General features: G+C 45.5%; 1 protein-coding gene across 1 annotated transcript; it reads right to left on the bottom strand.

The window, feature by feature from the left end:
* Nucleotides 1-14632: 14632 nt before the first annotated feature.
* LOC119326587 lies at nt 14633-16133 on the bottom strand. Its single transcript, XM_037600210.1, has 3 exons — nt 15280-16133; nt 14990-15177; nt 14633-14892 (listed from the first exon to the last, which is right to left on the bottom strand). Exons 1-2 carry the CDS (start codon nt 16049-16051, stop codon nt 15107-15109), a joined length of 843 nt encoding a protein of 280 aa, XP_037456107.1. The 5' UTR covers nt 16052-16133; the 3' UTR covers nt 14633-14892; nt 14990-15106.
* Between the last annotated feature and the right edge of the window lie 648 nt (nt 16134-16781).

Genomic DNA, 16781 nt, shown 5'->3' with positions numbered 1-16781 from the left:
CTGTCGTGCTGACGGAACTCCTCCCCGAAGCTTTGCTGGATCGGAGCCCGGGGTGCATCATCGAGCTGTACGTGTGTCAAGAACTCGGAGGTGCCGGAGTAACGGTGCTTGGATCGGTTGGACCGGGAAGACGTACGACTACTTCCTCTACGTTGCGTCAACGCTTCCGCTTCGGTCTACGAGGGTACGTAGACAACACTCTCCCCCCTCGTTGCTATGTATCACCATGATCTTACGTGTGCGTAGGAATTTTTTTGAAATAAGTACGTTCCCCAACAACTAGTGCATGTCAGTCGGTGGAACCTATCTCACGTAAGCGTACGTGTAAGGTCGGTCCGGGCCGCTTCATCCCACGATGCCACCGAATCAAGATAAGACTAGTAACGGCAAGTAAATTGACAAAATCGACACCCACAACAATTTGTGTTCTACTCGTGCAAAGAATCTACGCAATAGACCTAGCTCATGATGCCACTGTTGGGGAACGTAGCAGAAATTCAAAATTTTCTACGCATCACCAAGATCAATCTATGGAGATACTAGCAACGAGAGAGAGGGGAGTGCATCTTCATACCCTTGAAGATCGTGATGCGGAAGCGTTGCAAGGACGCGGTCGGTGGAGTCGTTCACTAAGCGATTCAGATCGCGGCCGAATCCGATCTAAGCACCGAACAACGGTGCCTCCGCGTTCAACACACGTACAGCCCGGGGATGTCTCCTCCTTCTTGATCCAGCAAGGGGAGAGGAGAAGTTGAGGGAGAGCTCCGGCAGCACGACGGCGTGGTGGTGGAGCTTGCAGTTCTCCGGCAGAGCTTCGCCAAGCACTACTACGGAGCAGGAGGTGTTGGGGAGGGAGAGGGCTGCGCCAAGGGAAGGGTGAAGCTCCCATGCGCCTCCCCACTATATATAGGGGTGGAGGGGGCTGGTTTCTTGCCCTCCAAGTCCATTGGGGCGTTGGCAAAGGTGGGAGGAAAGAAATCCCATCATTTCCTTCCCCACCGATTGTTATCCCCCTTTTTAGGTATCTTGATCTTATCCCTTCGGGATATGATCTTATTCCTTCTAAGGGGGGATCTTGGTGCGCCTTGACCAGGGGTGTGGGGCCTTGCCCCCACTACCCACGTTCATGTGGGTCCCCCCATGCAGGTGGGCCCCACTCCGGAACCTTCTAGAACCTTCCCGGTATAATATCGAAAAATCCCGAACATTTTCCGGTGGCCAAAATAGGACTTCCCATATATAAATCTTTACCTCCGGACCATTCCAGAACTCCTCGTGATGTCCGGGATCTCACCCGGGACTCCAAACAACATTCGATAACTGCACGCTAATTCCCATAACAATTCTAGCGTCACCGAACCTTAAGTGTGTAGACCCTACGAGTTCGGCAATCATGCAGACATGAACGAGACAGCTCTCTGGCCAATAACCAACAGCAGGATCTGGATACCCATGTTGGCTCCCACATGTTCCACGATGATCTCATCGGATGAACCACGATGTCAAGGATTCAAGCAATCCCGTATCCAATTCCCTTTGTCAATCGGTACGTTACTTGCCCGAGATTCGATCATCGGTATCCCAATACCTCGTTCAATCTCGTTATCGGCAAGTCACTTTACTCGTTCCGTAATGCATGATCCCATGACTAACTACTTAGTCACATTGAGCTCATTATGATGATGCATTACCGAGTGGGCCCAGAGATACCTCTCCGTCACACGGAGTGACAAATCCCAGTCTCGATTCGTGCCAACCCAACAGACACTTTCGGAGATACCCGTAGTGCACCTTTATAGCCACCCAGTTACGTTGTGACGTTTGGCACACCCAAAGCATTCCTACGGTATCCGGGAGTTGCACAATCTCATGGTCTAAGGAAATGATACTTGACATTAGAAAATCTTTTAGCAAACGAACTACACGATCTTGTGCTATGCTTAGGATTGGGTCTTGTCCATCACATCATTCTCCTAATGATGTGATCCCGTTATCAATGACATCCAATGTCCATGGTCAGGAAACCATAACCATTTATTGATCAACGAGCTAGTCAACTAGAGGCTCACTAGGGACATGTTGTGGTCTATGTATTCACACATGTATTACGGTTTCCAGTTAATACAATTATAGCATGAACAATAGACAATTATCATGAACAAGGAAATATATTAATAACCATTTTATTATTGCCTCTAGGGGCATATTTCCAACAATTCTTTCGGATCAATCTATTCAAGAGTTCGTACTAGAATAACACCTTAAGACACAAATCAACCAAAACCCTAATGTCACCTAGATACTCCATTGCCACCTCAAGTATCCGTGGGCATGATTATACGATATGCATCACACAATCTCAGATTCATCTATTCAACCAACACAAAGTACTTCAAAGAGTGTCCCAAAGTTTCTACCGGAGAGTCAAGACGAAAACGTGTGCCAACCCTTATGCATAGGTTCATGGGCGGAACCCGCAAGTTGATCACCAAAACATACATCAAGTGGATCACGTGATATCCCATTGTCACCACAGATACGCACGGCAAGACATACATCAAGTGTTCTCAAATCATTAAAGACTCAATCCGATAAGATAACTTCAAGAGGAAAACTCAATTCATCACAAGAGAGTAGAGGGGAGGAAGAAACATCATAAGATCCAACTATAATAGCAAAGCTCGCGATACATCAAGATCGTGCCATAGAGAGAACACGAGAGAGAGAGAGAGAGATCAAACACATAGCTACTGGTACATACCCTCAGCCCCGAGGGTGAACTACTCCCTCCTTGTCATGGATAGCGCCGCGATGATGAAGATGGCCATCGGTGAAGGGTTCCCCTCCGGCAGGGTGCCGGAACGGGCTCCCAAGAGGTTTTTGGTGGCTACAGAGGCTCGCGGGGGTGGAACTCCCGATCTATCTTGATATTCGATGGTTTTAGGGTATGTGGACTTATATAGGCGAAAGAAGTCGGTCGGGGGAGCCTCGAGGGGCCCACAAGAGTGGAGGACGCGCCCAGGAGGGTTGGGCGCGCCCCCCTATCTTATGGCTTCCTCGATGCTTCCCCGACTTGCACTCCAAGTTTCCTGGATCACGTTCGTTCCAAAAATCACGTTGCCGAAGGTTTCATTCCGTTTGGACTTCGTTTGATATTCCTTTTCTTCGAAATACTGAAACAGGCAATAAAACAGCAATATGGGCTGGGCCTCTAGTTAGTAGGTTAGTCCCAAAAGTAATATAAAAATGTATAATAAAGCTCATAATCATTCAAAACAGATAATAAAATAGCAGGAATGCTTCATAAATTTTAGATACGTTGGAGATGTATCAATATGTTCTACATAATTCAAACATAAACAGTTTTTATATGCTATCCAGACTATTTTCCTCATGATTTATTTTTTCCTTTTCTTCATGATGTTCTTCTGCCATGAACAACCAAAGGATATTTGAGATTGAAGGAGTTTGGGTGGATCAGAAAACTATAACTCTATCATTCAAGCCTGGTGGTTGGATAAACCCTCGGGTTGTTGGCTGTTTTTCAGAACTAAAGAACAAAGACCAGCTGGACCGAGGAAGAAAAGGCCTCCTACGAAACAGCAAAATATTTAGCATTGACGACATGGTCAACCTATATTTTGAATTCTTTTCTTCGGTTTTTGTTTTCACATCATCGATATTTCCTTTTCTTAACTATCAATCATTTTCTAGGAAACAAACATGCATGAGAAGCTAATGAACCCAATGCTAAATCATTCAGATCCTGCAAACCAACTAATCTTACAGGAAAGTAATGTTGGCTTTAGTTTATTGAATGCTTCCTTGGTAGGACAAGTTCTTTTGTACAAGCTGCTCTTATAGATTTTTCTTCTTTAAAGAGGTTACACTAACAGATTGTAACTTTCCACAATTCCCTAGGTCAACATGCCCGTATTCAATGAAAAACAATGGATTTTAATCATTGCTAACTTCAGAGCCAAATTTTTTGATATCATGAATCTGTACTACAGTGGTGATACATTTCTACCAACAATTAGTGTTGTTATCTACAACTTCAAGGTTTTGTTTGCTGCTACATATGGAAATTCTAGTTCTTTCAACATAGGAAATTTTGAATCAAGATTTGTACCAGCTCCCAAGTTCAATTTCAGGTGGGTTTTCCATGGAACTCTCCCCTTTTACAAGATTTGTACCAGCCACCAGCAACTTTTTGGTTCTTTCTCCTAAAAAAGCAGATTAAAAGTATTTTAACTTCACAATATTTCCATCCTAAGTATGGAACTAACTGTGCTGTTATTTTACTTTCACAGGTATGACTCAGGAATTTTCCTTCTTCAGTATGTTAGCAAGTACAAAGGTCTCGGTTTGGAGGGTTTCTCTAATGTAAGTCATAGACATATGTTTCCTTTTTTGGTCATTAATTGGAACATATCAGGAATTAAACAACACTTTTTCTAAAATACTGTAGGATGATTTACATGCTCTACGTCAAAATTTCCTTTTTGAGATTGTAACTTCCAAGGACAATGAAATTCAACTCTCGTTAGTAACTTCTTTCCTGCAGAGACATATAAGTTCTCTATTTATTTGTCTCCCAATGGCAGAAAAGAGATGTTATTTTTGTAGAGCCTATTCTTCCATACCAAACAATGAAATTATTTTCTTCTAATCTCGTATATGTTTCAATAGGGTTTCCACATATTCAAGTGAAGCTATGAAGGCCAATCTTTACTCGTTCTGCATATGACAGTAACCTCAGGTAACTTCTGAAATCAGGAGTTCATGTTAGTTAGTGTAACAGGGTTCACCCTAAGAAACCTATTGGTCAAATGTTTTGCGCCTGCATTTCCAATTAACATGTTTATTCATTCTATTCTCAAGGGTCTCATTATTCTTATTAGTTAGTGTGACATCGTTCACCCAAAAGAATCCCAATGATGAAATGTTCTACACTTGTATTTCCAATTAACATATTTCTTCTTTCTATTCTCAAGGGTCTCATTAATTCTGCCACCTTCATGGGAAGTTGCACTGCAAGATTCAACTCAAAGGAATACTTCCATGGGAAAAATGTTTCCTTAACGATAGAGCTATCCTTTTTTCTCTTGCTGGTGTAGTGATAATTTCTTTGCAAGACCTTCAGATGTAAACAATGTCCAAAAACAACTGAAACAGTTTTGTAAATGAGCAACTGATTTCTTTGGGAAACATATTTCCCTTTTTTATTCTCAAGGGTCCCAATGCAAGATTTTTTTCAACTCAAAGGAACAGCACCATGAGAAAACTAATCTGCTATTTGTTTAACATGGTTCTCGAGTGATATTTTCTTGCATTACGTTCAATTGTAAAGAAGGTTTAAATCTGCAGAATAAGTTTGTAAAGAAGCTCAAATATTTATATTCTTATTTCCATATAGTTTTTTTGTATGTTTATTTTTCTGCTCCTATACTGATTCTTTCTTGGACTTTTGGAACTCTTCTTTTACTACTGTTTGTCAAGTTTCACAAATAGAAACAAGATTGTCATTAGTTTTCTCTTTTATTGGAACTGTTCTTCCTTTGACAAACAGTAAAAACAGAGAGAAACAGCAGAAGCAGTTTTCTCTTTCATTGGAACTGTTCTTCCTTTGACAAACAGAAAAAACAGAGAGAAACAGCAGAAGCGGTTTTCTCTTTTATTGGAACTGTTCTTCCTTTGACAAACAGTAAAAACAGAGAGAAACAACATAAGCAGTTTTCAAAGAACGAGCAAACTAGAGAAACAACTTTCAAACAAAGAGCAAACCAGAGAAACGCGCGTGTGAAACAACAGAAACAGTTTTGAAAGAACGAGCAAACCAGAGAAACGCGCGCGAAACCAACTGAAGCAGAGAAACTAGCGCGCGAATGACCCAGTAAGCCCACAAATGAAACCCCCCTGTGCGAACGGCCGACACTTTGACGTAGAATGTGTCGCATAGGAGCTCCCCTGGCCTGCCCCGCCAGCTGACCTGGGTCGCAGGTAGGATGAAAATGGAGTGGAAACTTTTCGTTTTTCTGGACAAAAAATGGAAACGGAGAGGAAATATGAAAACGAAAACAGAAATTTGCAAAACGGAAGTGGAAATGGAAATTTTTATGCAGAAACGGAAACAAAAACGGAACGGTGTTTTTCGGTGGAACATGCATAGAAACGGAACTTTCCGTTTTCGTGAATACGGAATTTCTGTTTTTACTATAGACATATAGCTGATTTGTAGCCGAACCATCAAAGAGAACACAATGACACAGTTAGTAAAATGGATCTGAGGCCCAACTTCTACTACACACATGTACTCAGCTTGAACCTATACGCAATTGTCCGGTACTACTACAATACTACGCTAAGTTGCTAAGATAATGATATTGTTTTCTAGCCATGTTAACAACTCATTAAAATTTGTTTGTTTTTTTATGTATTTCTCTATGATTCAAGGGGTTCTTAAGTTCCGATCAATGCCTATTTCTATTTCCGTATCCACTTTGTATTTGCTCCGTGTCCGTTTCCGGTAGTATCTGTTTCAGTATTCATTTCTGAGGTTTCTGTATTCGTTTCCGCTTCTGCAAAAGAATGTGAAAACAAATATGATAGCACTAAGTTCCGTCCGTTTTCGCTTCGTTGTCATCCCTAGTCGCAGGTACATGGTGAGCCCTTCCCCAAGGGAAAATCCTATTGACAGCTCATCGCGGCAAATTGCCGGTGCTACGCACATGGTGAGCGACCTAGCGATGTGTGATGCTTTGGGCCGGCCCACTTACGTACATAGCTTAAGAACTGTCCATCCCGATTTTGTGAACCTTTTAGAAGCTTCCACAAACCAGGAATTTTTCATTTTATTGGTTTTTTTAAAAAAAATCACTTTTCTGTTTCTTTTTTTTTGTTTTCTGTTTCTTTTTCATTTTTTTCGTTTTTCGTCTTTTGTTTCCTTTTCTTTTTCATGTTTATTTTTCTTTTCAGAACATGTTCGCAGTTTTACAAAATGTTTAGGATTTTTTATTTCTTCTTCTTTTTTTAACGATAATTTGAAATTTTGTTCGTGTTCCCAAAAAATGTTCAGTTTTTGAAAAAATATTCTCAAAATTCAAAAATTGTCCTCGTCACACAAAAAAGTTTAAAACTTTTGAAATTCAGCAAATGTACTGGATTTTAATTTTTTGTTAACATATTCAAAAAACGTTCACGCTTCCAAATTTGTTCGGGATTTTTAAAAATTGTTCTCCTTTCAAAATTTGTTCTCAAGTCAAAAAATGTTAATGCTTTAAAAATAATGTTCACACTTCCAAATTTGTTCAGGATTTTTCAAAATTGTTCTCGATTTCAAAATTTGTTCTCAAGATTCAAAAAATGTTTGTGCTTTAAAAAAATTGTTCGCGCTTCCAAATTTGTTTGGGATTTTCAAAATTATTCTCCTTTTCAAAATTTGTTCTAAGATTCAAAAATGTTCGTGCTTTAAAAAATAGTTCGCGCTTCCAAATTTGTTCTCAAGATTCAAAAATCGTTCATGCTTTAAAAAATGTTCATGTTTTCGAAAAATCTTTTGGAAATTCAAATTTCTTCCTTTTCATATTTTTTTTCACATATTCAAAAAATGTTCACAAATTCAAGAAATTGTCTGCATGTTTAATTGTTTCACTAATTCAAAAAATTGTTCCTGTTTCCGAGAATTGTTCACATATTCCAAAAATACTGCAGTTTTGATTTGTTTTTCACAAACTTAAAAAAGAGTCATGTTTTCAAAATCCATTGCCAAATTAAAAAAATGCTCGACTTTTTCTAAAATAGTTTTATTTTAAAAATGTTCTGTTTTCCAAAAAAATATTGTTTTCAAAATATGTTTTGTGTTTATGAAAAGTAGTTCATAATTTAAATATATTCATGTATTCAATTTTTTGTTCCGGTTTGTTTAAAAAAATTAAGTCCCCTAGCAATGTTTGCGTTTCAAAAAGAGTGTCTTTTTAAAAAATTACGTTTCAAATTTTAAAATAACTTTTATGTGCAAGGGGTTATAGTTCATATACTCCAGGCTGCCTTTATAGTCACTAAATATTAGATAGTACAGTGGCCATTGACACGATTCCCTATCCAGAGTACTCGAGTTCGATCCCTTGCCCACAAATTTTAATTTATGGAATGGGCTGAATTGGTTTTTATTTTTCGCTGCTGCGGCAGTTTATTTAAACTGCTCTGCCGCTGCTATTCTTTCAGAGTAGCTAGCCTGGCGCAGTGGCTAGAGCATCGCGTGCCCCCTGTGCATTGCGCGACCTGGCCGCAAAATGCGGCATATTTTTTTTTGAGTGGCAGCAAAATGCGGCATATAGGAGGTCACTTTCGGAAACGTGGTAACGATAGGAGCAGAGTAGTGGATCGATCTATATAGCTCTCTGAAGTAGTAGCAGATACAATTCGATTACAGGAGTGTAGCTCTCGAATGGAAGAACAGAGTGGCTAGGGTTCGGGAAAGGGGAAAAGTGGTAGCCGTCGTTTCGTCCTTGATCCTTTGGATGGCTGGAGCTGCCTCGCGTTCACCCTCAAGTAGTGATCGCCTGGGCTTCAGTGAACCCACTCTGGGCCGTGGACTCGCGGGTTGGGCCTCTTGGGCCTGTTGGGCCGCTGGGTAGCGTCGTTGCTGGTGGAGTGGCTGCCCAGTGGGTCCTGCATGTCGGGATCGCTAACATCCCCCTCTCCTTGAGACGAGGCTTGCCCCCAAGCCTCAGAATGTGGGAATCTAGCCTTGATGCTGTCCTTGTCCTCCCAAGTGGTGCCGAGGGTGGCTGAGTTTGACCATCGGATCTTCACTTGCTCGCGCATGGCGTTGTTCTTCCGGCGCCAGCGAGTTTGTAGGATCTCCACTGGCACAGCAAGATCGTCAGCGCAGTGTGGTAATTGATTTTCGACAACCATACCTGGAAGGAGGGCCCGGCGTAGGAGCGATACGTGAAACACTGGATGGACAGTAGCTTGAGGTGGCAGTTGAAGCTTATACGCTACGTCGTTGATCTTGTCGATGATGGTGAACAGCCCGTAGTACTTGTAGCTCAGCTTCTGGTTAGCTCTCGGGGCGACTGAAGATTGAATATAGGGTTGCAGCCTGAGAAACACACTCTCCCCCGCTGTGAAGGTTCGGAAGGATCATTTCTTGTCAGCTTGATGCTTCATGATCTGTTGTGCTCTGTTCAGGTGCTGCTGCAGCAGGGCTTGAACTGTTTCCTTCTCGTCCAGCCACGCTTGGAGCGCTGGAACGAAACAAGTGCTGTTGGCCGAAATCCCCCAGTGCCGAGGTTCATAGCCAAACATGGCTCTGAAGGGGGTCATTCCAATGGCTGAATGATGAGCGTTGTTGTACCAAAACTGAGCTAGAGGTGTCCAGAAACTCGACCTCCTGGGACAAGCTTGAGTGAAACAGCGGAGGAAGGTCTCGACGCACTGATTGGCGCGCTCAGTTTGTCCGTCCGTCTACGGATGGTTTGCTGTGCTGAGTCTGAGTTGAGTGCCGGCTGCGCGAAACAATTCCTGCCAAAAATGACTTGTGAACACCGGGTCCCTGTCAGAAACTATCGCTCCGGGCAACCCGTGAATCTTGTAAATCTGATTCATGTAAAGCTTGGCCACTGATGCTGCTGTGTATGGGTGGGCCAACGGCAAAAAATATGCAAATTTCGTGCGCTTGTCTACTATCACCAGTAAGCAGTTGAACCTGCTGGATTGTGGTAACCCATCCACGAAATCCATGGAGATGATGTCCCAAGGTTGTGCTGGAATAGGTAGGGGTAGCAGCAAACCTGGAGATGCTGCGAGATCAGGCTTGGCCTGCTGGCAGGTCTGACAGCAACGAACGTATTGGAGTACTTGTGCCTTCATTTTTGGCCACGCGAACAGCCGCCTGATGCGACGGTAGGTTACCAGGAACCCTGAATGACCTCCCGGAGGGCTGTCGTGGAAGGCCGATATAATTTTTTGTTGGATTTGTGTACTCCCTACCAGCCAGATTCTACCTCGGAATCGAAGAACTCCTTGCTGAAGAGAGAAGTGACCTTTGGGATCATCGCGTACTGACAGTTGTTCCAGCAGCCGTGACGCATGGTTGTTATTGTTATAGTTGTTGATCACATCCTCGAGCCAAGCTGGTTGGCAAGAGGACACTGTAAAGAGAGTATCCTGTGTGTTGGATCTGGACAGAGCGTTAGTGCCTGTGTTTTCCACTCCTTTCTTGTAACGAATGCGATATCTTAGTCCCAAGAGCTTGGTGAAAGCCTTCTGTTGCCATGGAGTGGTCAGTCGTTGTTCTTCCAAATGAGTCAAACTTTTCTGATCCGTGAGGACATCAAACTCAGCATGTTGCAGGTAAGGGCGCCACTGATCTACTGCGACAACAATTGCCAAGTACTCCTTCTCATACGTGGACAATCCTTGGTAGCGTGGGCTGAGTGCTTTGCTCATAAAGGCTATCGGATGCCCTTGTTGCTGTAGGATGGCCCCTATGCCACGATCACTAGCATCAGTTTCGATGATGAAACGTTGTTGAAAGTCGGGCAGCGCTAGAACAGGCGCTGAGATCAACTGCTGTTTGAGGACCTGAAAAGTTGTCTCAGTTGTGTCTGTCCAGACGAACGGAACCCCTTTCTTGAGCAGATTGAACAATGATCTTGCAATGAATCCAAAATTCCTCACAAACCGCCGATAATACCCGGCAAGGCCCAAGAAGCTACACACCTCTTTGGTGCAGGTAGGTGCTGTCCAATTTGCCACTGCTGTGATCTTGGTCGGGTCAGTTGAAACCCCCTGTGAACTGATGACATGCCCGAGGTATGAAATTTGTTGTTGTCCAAAAACACATTTGCTCATCTTAGCTTTCCAACTGTCCTTCCGCAGAAGCCCCAAAACCTGACGCAAATGAATCACATGATATTCGAGAGACACACTGAAGACTAAGATGTCGTCGAAGAAGGATACGACGCAGACACAGTTGACATGTTTCAGTGTAGTGGTGACTGCCCCGATGAAAGTTGCTGGAGCACCCGCAAGGCCGAACGAAACCACTTTGAATTCGAAGTGACCTTGATGTGTTTGGAAAGCTGTCTTGTATTCTTCCCCTGGAGCCAACCGAATTTGGTGATAGCCTGCTCGAAGGTCGATCTTGGAGAACCAGGCTGCTCCATGGAGTTCATCCAAAAGTTCTTCGATGACTGGAACTGGAAACTTGGCAACGACAGTGAGGGCATTGAGGTGACGATAGTCAATGCACACGCGCCAGGTTCCATCCTTTTTCTTGACCAAAATGACTGGCGATGCAAAGGGGCTCTTGCTTCTCTGAATGATCCCCGATCTGAGCAACTCCTCCACCTGAGTCTCTATCTCTGTCTTATGTTCGGGCTTGTGACGGTATGGCCTGACATTTACTGGTTGTGCTCCTGGTATCAGCGGGATCCAGTGGTCACAAGATCGGCATGGGGGAAGGCCGGTTGGTTCCTCAAAGACGTCTGGAAATTCATCCACAACTGCCTGAATGCACTCTAGAGTTTGGGTGGGGTTGCTGGCTCCTGCACCACCACAGACAGGTGAATGATGTGCGACACTGCCCCTTTGCTGCAGAGCCCTTGCAGCTGAATGATGTTGATGGTCTCGCAGGAAGTAGACGCGGCATCATGCCCAACCAGACGAAGAGAGCCTGCTGGCGATGGAATCTCCAGGAAACGTGCACGCCAATCAACGACCATAGGGCTATGCTCCTCGAGCCAGTCCATGCCCAGAATTGCATCATAAGTTCCCAACGACAGCACCTTCAGATCAGTGAAGAACTCGTGCCTTTGTGAATACCACCCGCAAATGTGGGATAAAGTTGGAGCAGACCATCTCGCCCCCGTCCGCCACTATGACTCGACCTGGTTTGGGAAGGGGCTGTACACCCGAGAGCTGGGATGCAAGTTGCGCGTCGACAAAAGAATTGGAACTGCCTGAATCAACCAGAAGAAGCACCTCACGCCCTTGGATCCATGCGCGGAGCTGGAAGGCTTTGGCAGAGACCCCTCCTGTGACAGCAGACATAGAGATTGCCATAACTGCGTCGTTAGAGCCCTCGCCTTGCTGCACTTGGGAGTCGAGGAAGTTGTCGAGGCCGATCATGTCGAGTAGCTCCTCGACTACGTGCAGTTGCACGGATGTGGGGCACACACGATCGTGTCCCCATTTCTCGCCGCACTTGAAACAGAGACCGCGGGCTTGACGGTAGTCCCTTAGCGCCTTGATTTTGGTTGAATCAGTGCGTGTGGCTTCCGTCCCGCGCCGATCGGTGGCGACCACAAGTGGCGTGTGGCGCGCCGGAGGTGGTGGCAGCGGCAAGGGTATTGCTGGCCGTAGGCCTGGTTCCGGTGGCCTTGATGTGTGCCCGCGAGCCCCTTCCGCCACTTCCTCTTGCAGTTGTGCAAGCGCACACGCCGTATCCAGATCGGGCGGCCGCTGCACCATGACAACTGCCCTGATGTCTTGCCTCAGTCCCTCGACAAAACGGGTAAGGAAATAGTAAGGATTTATGGATTCAGAATATGAATTCAAATGATTAATAATTGCTTCAAATCGCTCAATGTAATCTGCTACTGTGGTCGTTTGACGAATGGAGTAAAACTGACGTATGGGTGTTTGGTGCCGATCACGGCCGAACCGAGTACATAGCAACACCGTGAACGAGTTCCAGTCGAACTCGCCCAAGCGGCGCTGGATGGACTGCAGCCAGATTGCTGCTGGTCCTAAGAAGTTGAGAGCCACCATAGGAACCCAGAAAGAAGGAGTAATCCCGAACATGGTGAAATACTGCTCACATAGAGTTTTCCACATGTTGGGATTTTCACCGGGAAACTGCGGGAATGTGATAGATGGGTGTGCCTGGCCTAAGCCAGAGAGCATCTGGTTGGCGTGGGAAAACGGGGACGGCAGGGGTGGTGTAACAGGATGGGAGCTCGTGCCGTTAGCCGGGAGCGGCAGCAGCATCAGGAGGAACGCCGCCGATGGCCCCCGTAGAATCTGAAAGTCGCCGTGGCCATCGGGCCCTTCTGGTTTGATTGGTGCACCAGCTCCTTGGGGCACCTGATCCGCGTCGACTCGGTCTTGGGGTGGCGTTTGCGCTTGCTGCAGCGCCGTGACAGCGTCGCCCAGATCCGCCACTCGGCGCTCGAGATCGGGACGCCAGGAGAGCAGATCGTCGATCTTCGTCGCCGTGGACTGCTGCGCCTTGGTGAGACCGTCGATTGCGGCCTCGATCTTGGTCTCGAAGCGGGTGAGGAAGGCGGAAACGCTTGGATCCATGGCCTCTCGAGCTTGCCGCAAACCCCTTGTATCGATGAGATGCGCCAGAGCGAAGCGAGAAGAAGTGGTGGCTGGTCTCTGATACCAGATGATAGGAGCAGAGTAGTGGATTGATCTATATAGCTCTCTGAAGTAGTAGCCGCTACAATTCGATTACAGGAGCGTAGCTCTCGAATGGAAGAACAGAGTGGCTAGGGTTCGGGAAAGGGGAAAAGTGGTAGCCGCCGTTTCGTCCTTGATCCTCTGGATGGCTGGAGCTGCCTCGCGTTCACCCTCACGTAGTGATCGCCTGGGCTTCAATGAACCCACTCTGGGCCATGGACTCACGGGTTGGGCCTCTTGGGCTTGTTGGATTTCCTGGAGATTTCATCGCCAGCAGGCTCTCTTCGTCTGGTTGGGCACGCTGCCGCGTCTACTTCTTGCGAGACCATCAACAGCATTCAGCTGCAAGGGCTCTGCAGCAAAGGGGCAGTGTCGCACATCATTCACCTCTGTGTGGTGGTGCAGGAACCCAGCAACCCCACCCAAACTCTAGAGTGCATTCAGGCAGTTGTGGATGAATTTCCAGACGTCTTTGAGGAACCAACCGGCCTCCCCCCACGCCGATCTTGTGACCACAGGATCCCGCTGATACCAGGAGCACAACCAGTAAATGTCAGGCCATACCGTCACAAGCCCGAACATAAGACAGAGATAGAGACTCAGGTGGAGGAGTTGCTCAGATCAGGGATCATTCAGAGAAGCACGAGCCCCTTTGCATCGCCAGTCATTTTGGTCAAGAAAAAGGATGGAACCTGGTGTCTGTGCATTGACTATCGTCACCTCAATGCCCTCACTGTCGTTGCCAAGTTTCCAGTTCCAGTCATCGAAGAACTTTTGGATGAACTCCACGGAGCAGCCTGGTTCTCCAAGCTCGACCTTCGACACTACTAGGAAAACGGTTTTTAACGATGATATATGTGGTCGTTAAAGGTCAATAACGACCACAATATGCTGGTCGTAGTAGGCTCCGTCGTTAAAAGTATAACGACCACATACCTTTTGTGGTCGTTATTCTTATAACGACGGGATGGTGTGTCGTCGTCGATCCTGAGGAAATAACGACCACAATTGTCATTGTTAATACCGTTCTAATGATGACCAACGTATTAGTAACAACCACTTTATTGTTTTAGCGACCTGCCGACCTCTCCCTTCACCATTTTGATATTCTTCAGAACCACTTATATATAGTATAACTTTCCGTTCAACGATCAAATTATGCACCATCCAACATTTGAATATTAACATCCACATTAATATGAAAACAAAATAATGTGAATTGAAAAAGATCATAGCCGCTTTCATTAATAGAAATCGTATAATTAACAAAATTCTGACATATAATTCTGGAATTATAAAGCACTCCTTGTATGACCACGTACTTGCTCATATCTAACTGGAAAGCGAGACGACTAGAAAACATTATATTTATTAATCTTCAATTGAGCGACACCATTGTTGTTTGAATGGATCATTCTTCATCGGCCATAACAATGCCTCTTGATGCTCCTATATTACTGTGTACCACCAGTCCTACAAAAACGTTGAGTAATTTATTGAAGTCAGTCTGTGTAAATAAATTGGCACAAAGTATAAGAGCAGAGAGAAACAATGTATGAGACCAACTTACTTGATCATGCTAGATTTCACCAGAGCTATCACGTGGAGATCTACCAGCTATAAGAAACTGAAGTTCTCACACTTCTTGCACCACAGCATTGACTGTTTCTTCGAGTACTTGTTTTGGCTACGGGCAGTGTGGCTGAATATACTCCGTTATGTCTACCAAAACCCAAAAGGATGGCTTGGCTGATGAGCCTGCAGGTTTAACAACACAGGTACAAGCTCTAATATAAAATGGAAATCTGAGATTGTGACTATTTTCAATTGGCCAACAAGAACAAAAAAGGCAAAACTCACGTGTGTAATTCAGAATTGGCCATGGATTGTGCGCCCAGCCACAAGCATCCACGCATTTGAGCCTCCTCCAAGGCCTTGCAGGGGTTGTTTGGATCGTAGCCCGTGTCTGCCCAGCCAAAATATTGGCGTTGACCAGGGCTTCACATCTCGTTTGGATGAGCACCCAAATTTTGGCACGCCAAGCCCGCTGTAGCTTTCCCCCTCTGTTTCTACGCCAAATCGTTGGGAGACGCGGGCGGCCGATTTGCTCGCCGATATTTTGGCGCGCCCACAGCGCCCGCGATTTGGCTGGGCGGACTTGGGCAGTAACCAAACAGCCTCGCAGACTCTGTACGAAATGCGGCCGTGCTGCCGCGAATGCATCCAAAGATGGTGGTCTAAATCCTCCAAGTCTGACGAAGATGGCACCACCGGTGCCGGCAGACAGCAGGCGTCGCAGCAGCTTCGGCTCCTGGAAAAGGATCCCACTTTTCACTCGGGTGAATCCACGAGGTTGTAGATAATGATGCGTCCCGCCATGGCTCCGGCAACCACGCGGCCCGAGCTTCTCCTTCGCCAGATCGATCCCCCAACGAACCGCGTAGCTCCTCCGGAGACAAGTCGCGGGCTCCCGGCAGACGACGACGTCGCTGGCCTGCTGTATGTCCTGCCACGGTGGGCAGCTGACGGCGCGTCTCTCGTCAGCAGCTTCTCCCACAACCAGTCCCGTCTCGACGGGCGACGTCGCTTGCCTGCTGCAGGCCCGCTCGTGGCAGTGTTTGGCGGCGGACATCGTGACTCCAGTCGCCACCACCTGCGCAGAACGAAGATAGATCAGGATCGGTATTCGGGACAAGGGGAAAACAGGGCAGATGGCTCGAGGAAAGGAATTGTAGAGATAAGATCATAACAGATCTATTTTTACGTTGGGTAGGGTTATCCTATGGGCAATCCTAACAGTTTGCGCCAATTTTTTTTGTTAATTAAAATAGACACCAGAGGAGATCGGAACAAAAAACAACCACACACTTAGGCTCGTCACAATGGGGGAGGAACTTAGGAGTAACATCACACACTCCAATACAACTTTGCTTATGTGGCACATATTTAATGAAGAGAAAGGTGTTTGTGGTAACTAGCTAAGTTACCGGAACATCACACACTCCAAGAAACAATGAGTCTATAACCTAATAAATACATCGTTGCATGACACTACATAGATGTTCCTACCCACTATGGAGGTAGTAACATAGTCTAGGAAAGTGTGTAAGTTACTAGCTTATGTTCTTGCCCATTGTGACCAGCCTTATGGTTTGGCTAGCGACGCACAAATTAGTCTCTACTACTATCTACTACTATTAAACAAGGAAACATATTTATCCCTATGTGCACACAGCCTAAACTACACAAAACAACACGGAGAAATTAGAGCCTTCCGATCAGATCACTTAATTAGATCTAACAGCCAAGATTACATCAACACACGTTCAAAGTGCGTTTAGCAGTTTTTCCGCGCGGACGAA

The sequence above is a fragment of the Triticum dicoccoides genome, chromosome 6B (assembly GCF_002162155.2).
Source record: "Triticum dicoccoides isolate Atlit2015 ecotype Zavitan chromosome 6B, WEW_v2.0, whole genome shotgun sequence".
Taxonomy (NCBI): domain Eukaryota; kingdom Viridiplantae; phylum Streptophyta; class Magnoliopsida; order Poales; family Poaceae; genus Triticum; species Triticum dicoccoides.
The sequence above is the reverse complement of the archived record's forward strand: the minus strand, read 5'-3'. Positions and strand labels throughout refer to the sequence as shown.